At 36.9% G+C, this 9,886-nt stretch overlaps 1 protein-coding gene across 1 annotated transcript; it reads left to right on the top strand.

Moving 5' to 3' along the window:
* Window positions 1–1,507: 1,507 nt before the first annotated feature.
* On the top strand, window positions 1,508–9,886 carry LOC121856335 (dihydrolipoyllysine-residue succinyltransferase component of 2-oxoglutarate dehydrogenase complex, mitochondrial-like). Its single transcript, XM_042351820.1, has 10 exons — window positions 1,508–1,628; window positions 3,688–3,709; window positions 4,612–4,666; window positions 5,086–5,150; window positions 5,280–5,410; window positions 5,907–6,242; window positions 6,585–6,736; window positions 7,405–7,603; window positions 7,912–8,163; window positions 9,108–9,886. Exons 1-10 carry the CDS (start codon window positions 1,566–1,568, stop codon window positions 9,240–9,242), a joined length of 1,410 nt encoding a protein of 469 aa, XP_042207754.1. The 5' UTR covers window positions 1,508–1,565; the 3' UTR covers window positions 9,243–9,886.

The raw sequence follows: 9,886 nt of genomic DNA on the forward strand, positions 1-9,886 counted from the left end.
GCTTCCTCTTGATGAATTCCTCTCTGTCTATGTTCCAGAAAGTGAGTACAGTACGTTACAGCACAGTAGAGTATTATTCTATATTAACTGTATTTTATGTTCTCAAAATATGTGGAGTATAATGTGTACTGTACAGTAGTGAAGATATATGAAAGTGTACAGTCGTTGAAGTGCCTTGTGACATTATTACCTTCACTTATTGTGTCACAGGTTGACTATTGTAACTCTCTATGGGTCTGTCTACCTACAGTAATTATCTCGTAAAGAAAGATGAGACAGTGTTGAAGGGTTGCCAGGCTTATTTTTGCTTTCCCACCGAGGACTCCCACTGCCCCATTCTTGACCAAATTACATTGGCTTCCAATAAAGTAAGGATAGAGTTCAAGCTCTTCCTAATGACATATGAGGCACTTATGCTTGGTGAGCCTAAGTATTTGGCCAACCTACTAAATCCTCAAATCACACATTGATGAAGTGACAGTAGTGATGACCCTTCACGTCTTGAGGGTGTTCAGACATACAGTAATTGTAACCACAAGGAAAAAATATTGTGGTGCCATCTATCAGCTCACTGGCCATTCAGGTGGTCAGTCTGTTCTTTGTTACAACTCATTGTACACTTCTGGTACAGTACAGGAGGCAACCAGAGTACAGTACAGTACAGGAGGTAACCAGAGTACAGTACTGTACCTGGAGACAACCTGCCATACTTAGGTAGGATCACACTGGATGACACCCTTCTCACATCTGTCCTAGGCTGGGGATAGAACCCAGGACACAGCTGTGAGTGACATACCTGGTAAAGCAACCTTTGTGACCCTATATGTTAGTTTACTTCTGCTACAGGAATATAAAGGACACATATGAAGCAAAAAGGGGGAAGAGATGGTGAGGCGGATTTTTGCTGTTGATAAACACAGAGATATACTAAAGAAAAATACAAACCACACTACATAATTACAAAATAAATTCATCAGAAATAAGAATATTAATGAAAACATCAAAGGAAAATAAAATATCCATGTATATGATACTGTTAAGGTATATTGAAGCATTTTATTAATAATGTTTATGATGCCAAAGGACGCTCGGTAGAGAAAAGAGAAGCAAAAGGATTCTGCAACAGTCTCAGGTGATCCAATTACAGGTGGATCAATGATGGAGGTATATGCAGTGCAGGTGACCTGCCAGCACCTATGAAAACATTTTACTGCCTCATGTTGGACCATTCCTTATTATCTTTATCATACAAATAATCTACTTTTATCTGCTTAAGATTTGTGTTTTATCTCCAAGGATAATATTTCTGAACTTATAACTTAATTTTAAATAAGGCGCCACACCTAAGGCTAACACCTTTTATATTATTTTTTTCCGATATTCAATCTTATCTTAATTATTAATCATTCTTAATATGGCATTCCGGTAATAATATAAATATAATTAGGTGTATTATAGAACTGTTAATATTTAAGGTAACATAGAGGTTTATTAAAGAAAGTCATGGAGGTGTTGTAGCCTAGAACAGCTACCTCACGGGAGTCCCGGCTGAGGAGACGACAGCCATGTTAGGATTTAGAAATATTGGCAAATATTGGGCGAGATTGCCGACCCAGGCTCAACTACAGGTTAGAATATAATTAACAGTACTCAATGGCCACATAGAATTGGCTCATAAGCTTGTAAACTCATTATATTCATTAAAAGACTTGATTTGACTGGTGGACGGAATGCACGTGACGTCATAAGGAACAGCTGATCTGACCAAAATAGACCAACCAAAATCAAGTTATTGCTATATAATCCTTACCTCTCACACAATATACCACTCCATTATGTTACTTACACACCATATGGTTTCATAAGACTTGTGAAATATGATTAGTTTGTATTAAAGGTCAAATATTGAGTCCACCTCACTTAGCAACTTTGCTCAATCTCACTATGATGTAATAACCGGTGGAAATATCCATTATTTTTATCGTGAAGATCTTAATTATTATGTCTATATCTATCTGTCTCTACTAAATACCTCTGACAATGGCTTGGCATATGTTAAAATAGTCGTTTATTCAGGGTTCTTGGTGTTCACACATGGTCGATACATTTTACCATAAGAACATAAGAATGGAGGAAACTGCAGCGGGTCTATTGACCCATACTGGGCAGTCCCCTTTACACCCAACCCCTATTGCTCATATGAGCATCCAACCTATGTTTGAAGCTATTCAGCGTATTTGAGTTAATGATGATATTTGGTAACTTGTTCAATTCATCCACTACTCTGTTTCCAAACCAGTGTTTACCTAGGTATTTCACGCCTTAATCTAAATTTGTCTAATTTAAAACCATTGTTACGAGTTCGCTCCTGGTAACACTATCAATCGTGGTCTATTATAAAGCTCGAGAATGATTGAGAATGAGAAAAAATGATTGAGAATGGTAGAGGATGATAGAGAATGCTTGAGAATGATAGACAATGATTGAGAATGATTGACTTTATATAGAATTCACCACATGTATAATAGTATGATAGTGTTAGTTGAGATATTGAAATTATTGGGTAAACCTAGACTACAGTATTCATGTGTTATTAATTATTGTTATATGTGCTTAAAATACTAAGTTATCTTGTATTTTATAAAGGAAGATGATTGTTATGTTATCCATAATGTTGGCAGAATGTTTTGGTTGGGTTACGCGAGATCTTCTAGTACTGGGATGGGAAATTACGTAGAAATTGCTTAATAATGTTTAAGTGAATGTCGAGTTTAGGCTAGGGTAGGTTGGGTCAGGTTAGGTGTTTAGGTCTGGTTAGGTTAAATAGGTTAGGTTGGTTGGGTTAGGTTAGTTCTTGTGGGTTTTGATATATTTATGAAACTGAGTTGGCCTTTGCCTCAACACACTGTACCAAATGAAAACAAGCTATGATTGAACTCTCTTGATTGGTCCATTGCCAAACTGTGGCCAGGCATCACCTTGGTATATAATAAATTTTACTTTCCACTGTTATGTTTAAAGAAATTGCTGTCAGAACTAAAAATTATATACTGTTTTGGTTTTTAATTTTTTGTGGTAATATTTGATAGTTTTGGTGTATTTAAACCTTTTATTTTTTACTAACATGATATTGAAAAGCTTGTTTTTTTATCTAGAGATGCCTGCATATCAAACACAGGAGTTGCAATTTTTTATTTTTATTTTTCGATGGATTTATTGTTTCTAGAATTAAAAGACATCAATATTACACTGGTGAAAATACTGTAGATGGTTTAGGTGTTCAAGAACTGTCTAAACAGAGGCACAAAACATAAAATTCATTTGTCTTCATACCACATTTTGTTAAATGAATATAGGAGTAAGATGGGAGGACTTGGATGTTGAGTTATCTAAAATACTGTAGATATATCCTTTACTAATTAGTCTCACTGTATTATAAGGCTGAGAGAATGAAATACAGACTTATACACCCCAAGCAAGGCAAGCACACACTCCAAAGGTAAATACACACCCCAAACAAGACAAACACACAATCCAAGCAAGGCAAACACTTATACACCCCAAGCAATGCAAACAATGTTACTATTACCTGGGTTTGAACTCCACTTAAAAATAGGATTCCAGGCGATCAATCCTTCTTCATTTAGTGAAGTGTTTGAAATTAACAAAGCCTCTCTTTTTTTTCAGGTCCTGCGGTCAGCAACCAGATGTAAGTAACATATGTACAGTTTTGGTTTCATATGTACACTATAGATACAGTACATGTACAGTGAAACCTCTGTACAGTAAGTCCTCGCTTAACGTCGGGGTTACGTTCCTAAAAACGCGACATTATGCGAAACAACGTTAAGCTGGTCAATTTTCCCCATAAGGAATAGATAAACTACGGGAGTTACGTTCCTGAGTCTCATTTTGCCCCATGAAATACATTACATATACAGAAAGTCATTGTCTTGTCTAAAGAAAATAATGCATACATATACAACTACAGTTTGTATTGGTACTCACCGATGGGCGGAAGTGGTAGAGCAAGTGTATGGTGGGTAGTGAGGTGGAGGAGGCGGATGGCGGGAGGGGAGGAGGAGGAGGGTGGCGAGTTACTGAGACACTGCGTCAAGCTGAGAGAGCATAGTGCGGCCAGACGAGAGCGGGTGATGCGCCATAAAATGTTGTCTGTGACAGCGCAAAACTACGTAGTATCGGATCACCGGGGCGTTAAATGAATGTTTAGTCTCTAAAGTTTAGCGACATAGTACCGAAACAACGTTAAGCAGGACGATGTTAAGCGCAGACTTACTGTATAAAGAATTTTTTTGTTTATATATTGTACCAGTTCAGTTAGTTTCAGAAAGATAATACAAATATATTATGCCCCTCATCTCTACCCTCCATCTCATCTGCTCTTTCACCAGCATTACTGTACTGGGGTGAACTGGTCTACTACTGACATGTCCAGATATTTTTTATGATACAAACTCTAGAAACTATTCTGTTCTTATGGATAAGTTGAAAAATTAACTAAAAATTTTTTTGGATTTATTTCTCTCTTCTGGGGGGCTGCCAAAATGGGTGATGTGGGTCAATCTTTGATGGTCCACTACGACTTTACAGGTGTGTCCAAGCCTTGGCAACTCCCCCAGGTCACCTCCTCCTCCTCCACTGTTTTGTGAGTATAGTATAGCATTTTGTTGTTGTGTTCGTCTAATTTACCATCTCATAGTGTACAATACAGTATATGACTTATAATTGTTCCAAACACCAGTCCTTAGAGTCATATACCAATTTGGGCAAGAATATCAACCCTGGGTGAATAATTAGAGGTTTGTCTGATGAATCTGAATACCATAATTAGCACTATTATGAGATACCATTTGACTTTGGGAGTTTGGGTTGTGTTAGAAAAATGGTTTAGAGGATCAGTCCAGCATTTACTGAATAAAAGTCATGGATGTATTTTTGTCTATAAATCCTCTTCTTCCTTGTTAATCTATTTTGAATGTTGTGAAATATTTATATATAAATCATTGAATTTTAGTAAGGTTCCCAATTTTCATTCTGACTCAATAAAACTTTGTATGTCAACAGATTAAATCATCAATATGAACAACAGATGAAAGAGGTTCGGCATTTACATACATCAACTGCATTGTGTGAGTATCCTTATTTTCTTATTAACTTTAAACTCTTGATATTACTTACTTGTATGAGAAAATTTTACTTGATATCTGTTATTATTTGAATTTATCTTATTGATTAAAAGGTCTCATTTTCCCTGCTAGTTGCTGAGCTGAAGGCAGTACAAGTGCCACCTTTTGCAGAGTCCATTACAGAGGGAGACATCAGGTGGATCAAAGAAGTTGGTGACAGTGTTAAGGAGGATGAAGCTGTGGCTGAAATTGAAACTGATAAGGTGTGTACTGTACTGTTCTATACTGTAGTTCTTTTCAGTACTGTTCTATACTGTACTGTTCTATACTGTACTGTCTTTACTGTACTGTTCTATACTGCTTTATACAGTAGAGCTTGTTCAAATTTGGTGTTACTTGTAGTCCACACAGTTTATGGTAAGGAGTTGGTCAATCATCGAAGTCTTAGCAGGATTTGAGAATAAAAAGTAATGGACTGGTAAAATGGCAACAGCCATTAGTAGAATTTTAGGACTACCGCTCTATCTCAAGTTTACCGTGGGAAATAATAAAGAAATTAAAGGTTTGTTGTTCAATAAATTGTTGCCTATATGTACGGTACAGTAATGTATTACAGTAACAATCCTGTACATGGTGAATCAAATTACTCTAGCTAATTGCTTTTACACATGAGGATCCCACACTTGTCATCTGGAGGTGATGTTAGAGTTAGGTAATATGTGAGAGAGATTATACATTAGTTTATCTCTGGCTTTACAGACCTCCATGCCGGTAAATGCTCCTTGTGCAGGTGTCATCAAAGAACTTATGGTTGAAGATGGAGCAACAGTCACCCCTGGCCAACAAATTTGTAAGATAGAGGCTGGAGCTGTTGCTGACAAAAAGGAGGAAGCTCCTGCTGCTGAGGCCCCAGTTGCAGCAGCAGCCACAGCTCCAACTTCAGCAGCACCTGCAGCTAGTCCACCTCCTGCAGCTGCTACTGTGCCAATACCAAAGGTTGCCCCACCAGCTGCTCCACCACCTGTTGCACCAATGACCTCTATCCCTGTGGCAGCAATCAAGCACTCATCATTCATCCAACAAGCTGAAGTTAAAGTTAGTGGGTCACAAATTCTCTCATTGTTTTGTTACATTATTTCTGTTGCTTTCCTCAGATTATGTGTCATACCTTTTTATTTTTTGCATGTGCAGCATCAGTGTACTGTACAGTATTTGATTCCTTTAATGCTTATACAGTATACAGTACTGGCATCACACCAGTAAATCATTATGATTCAGTTTGTAACAGCAAATGTTGGATAAATACAGTACAGTACAGTACTGTACAGAATTTGGAAAGCAAATGTAAGGCTGTGTGATGATGATACTGTACATAATAGTTTTAAATCAATTTAGCAACTATTATACAGTATAATGATAGATGTCAACATCTTTCAGGTACCACCAGCAGACTATAGCAAAGAAATCAGTGGAACTCGAACAGAACAGCGTGTGAAAATATCAAGAATGCGACAACGTATCGCTCAAAGACTGAAGGAAGCACAGGACACCAATGCCATGTTGACCACCTTCAATGAACTTGACATGAGGTGAGTTGGATATATAATGCAATACTTTACCTAAAAATATATAATTTTTGTTAAGTGTTTAAATTTTGGAGCATTATTTGACATTTATGAGTGTCTGGGTAAAAAATATTTAGAGGAGTGGGGAGTTTTGAACATACTGTATATCACCATTTACTGTTTGAAGCGAAGAACAAAACAAATGAACAGTAATACCCCCCCCCCGGAACATATACCTATTATGAACAAGATAAATTATTCCTATTCAGAATATTGAGGATTTGCAGAGAATTTGAATGTTTTACTTATACACAAATGGAGTAGTACAGTTTTAAGTGATAGGTGTACCACAGTTTTGTTTGGTAAGCTTTAAAGTAAGGCTCACTCTTCTCTTTGTTCATGGTATTGTAAAACTTCATTCCGTCAGGTGTAAAAGTATAATAGTATCCTCAGGTGCTTCTTAATAATTTAGAAGTTATAACAATACTGTATGTAATAAACCTTCATCTTCTGGGTTCCTTAGTCAGTGTCTGGTATTTGAATTGGTCTTTGAGCTTTATTTAACAATGTTCTCCTGTATTTTTAAAACATTATGCTTGTGATTACTGAATTTATATGATGACCATTGTGTGTGTGTCTTTAGCCTGGTGTATTGAAGACAAAAACATTGTTTTTTTATTTATTTTTATCAGCAATATCATGGAGTTGCGGAAGAGTATTGGTGACCAGTTCTTGAAGAAAAACGGGATCAAGTTGGGCTTCATGTCCGCTTTTGTGAAGGCCTCTGCTTATGCTCTCACCCATCAACCCACAGTTAATGCCGTCATTGATGGCAGTGAGATTGTATACCGGGATTATGTGGATATATCTGTTGCTGTGGCCACACCTAAGGTAAACTGCAAATTACATTTACTTTCATTACCTGTACTTTATTATTGTAACACTGTTCAAAGCTATTATGTCACAAGTTTTTATTGTTTGGTTGATGATAGATACACTCAGTTTGGAATTTTATATTTTCTCATAATTTCCATTATTCTGGGGGACAAAAACAGTAAGGGAAAAGGAGTCTGGGTAAAGTAACAAGTCTTGTAGCTCAACTTTAGGTTTTGTTTGACGATTGTTAGAATTAACGTTGAGTCAATGGAGTTTACAGGGTAAGCTATACTGTTTAGTAATGCAACTACATACTCCCCCAGGGCCTGGTTGTACCCGTTCTGCGTAATGTAGAGAACATGAACTATCTGGACGTTGAGAAGGGCATCATGGAACTGGGTGAAAAAGCCCGCACTGGTTCCCTGGCAGTTGAAGACATGGATGGTGGAACTTTCACCATCAGCAACGGAGGAGTGTTTGGCTCGCTGTTTGGCACTCCCATCATCAATCCACCGCAATCCGCTATTTTGGGCATGCATGGTATATTTGACAGGCCAGTAGCAAAGAATGGACAGGTGGGTATTAATGTTTTTATGTATAGATTTCTGATTTATCATGATTTTTAGGTTTACTGTACTTAATGTATTTATAAGTCATCAAAGTGGGTAGTGTACAGTCGCTATATTATGTCAGGTGGTGTGGGGGGAAGGACCTGTGATGGAGAATGGCCATGTGCTTTCTGTAAGATGGGTATTGGCAGGAATTCAGTTCTATGCAGTAAGTATAGAAGGATGGTACATTAGGTTTGCATTTGAGAGCCATGATGAGAGCAGGAAAATAAACTTAATAAGCAAGAATCAACAGTTTGCACTTCACACGTTACTTGAGGTGAGAGTAAGGCGTACTGACACTCCCTCAAGGCGCGTGGCTGGGTGACGCATTATTCCCCACCCGCTGTGCAAACTAGTTTTCGTACGTTAATACTGTGGACCGCTTCTACCCATGTCGGAGTCTTAAAATAATTGACCTAATGGAACCTCATTCATATCATCCTGTGTTTTTAAGTCAGATGTTCATAACTCTGGGACCCTTTGTAATTAAAATTTTCAAAGCGTCATTACGACCACTAATTACACCGCAATTGAATCGTGGATCAGATTCAGAATCAGCATCCTCAGGAATACCTATACTGTGATTTTCAGCAAAATCTAAATTTTGGCCTAAACCACCTAAAATGTAAGCCTTACATCTTAGTAATTTTTTTACCAAAATTTACTTTTTTCTCAGAATTGGAATTTAAGAGGTTAAACTAATTGAGTTGTTCTGATATTTAGTCCCAATTACATGTCAGGGGTCCTGGAAACTGTGGTTGTTATTTTTAAAGAAGTTTTAAAATGGCTGTAAATGATGAATAGCTCTCTTTATTACTGTATATGAAAAACTTTGATGTTATTGAAAGGTTGTTAGCTTTTTGTTTAGTTTCAAATAAAGTGTATATATAATAATTTTTTTTTCACAGGTGGTCATCAAGCCTATGATGTATATAGCATTAACATATGATCACCGACTCATCGACGGCAGGGAGGCAGTTACATTCCTGCGTAAGATCAAGCAATCTGTGGAAGACCCCAGGACTATGCTCTGTGGACTTTAAGACCATCAGCTTTAAGTCAAAGGATATGAATCACCGGTTATTTCTTAGCTTAATGTAGTGATTATTAGTTGAACTTTGAATTATGTCATTTGCAAACTAGTGCAGTATGATCTTTCATTTATAGTCAGTAAAATGATGATTGATGCACAATTTTCATTTGAGAATGTCAATATTAATATGGCTATCTAGCTATTTACTTCATATTCTGAACACTCGCTTAAGGAAAAGGTCTTTATATAAGACTCGGGAATCAAATGATGATTTGCATTCTATTTTTATATTATTTATGAACAGAAGCGGATTCTTGAATAATTCAAGACTACAATACTGATTTTAGCATCTCGTGTACATACTTGTAAATTATACTTAATGTATTGATATCAGTACAGCAGTTGTTGGAACAGGATTCCTTTCCTTCTCTCTCATGGCTTGCACCAAAGTGTCTGTCTGTCCTTAGTTACCACTTGTCAGTGATAAACACATCTCACTCACTAATTATAATAAATCCTTTTGCCAAGTAAAAATTTCTTATTCAGCTCCAATCATCTTCATGACTGCTCTGTTTGGCGTCTTTGATAAATCTCGGTTATCTTATCTCTGGATAATCTTGTGTAGCACAAAGGGAAAAAAAAATATGAAACATA

Source organism: Homarus americanus, unplaced genomic scaffold, assembly GCF_018991925.1.
Source record: "Homarus americanus isolate GMGI-L3 unplaced genomic scaffold, GMGI_Hamer_2.0 scaffold48220, whole genome shotgun sequence".
NCBI classification, from domain to species: Eukaryota; Metazoa; Arthropoda; class Malacostraca; order Decapoda; family Nephropidae; genus Homarus; species Homarus americanus.

What these genes read in the sequence shown, in the direction of transcription:
- LOC121856335 (XM_042351820.1), top strand. Translation starts at nt 1,566, where the DNA reads ATGTTAGGATTTAGAAATATTGGCAAATATTGGGCGAGATTGCCGACC. An exon ending in CCTGCGGTCAGCAACCAGAT is followed by an intron (nt 3,710 to 4,611) that starts GTAAGTAACATA and finishes ACGACTTTACAG; the next exon opens with GTGTGTCCAAGCCTTGGCAA. An exon ending in CAGTAGCAAAGAATGGACAG is followed by an intron (nt 8,164 to 9,107) that starts GTGGGTATTAAT and finishes TTTTTTTCACAG; the next exon opens with GTGGTCATCAAGCCTATGAT.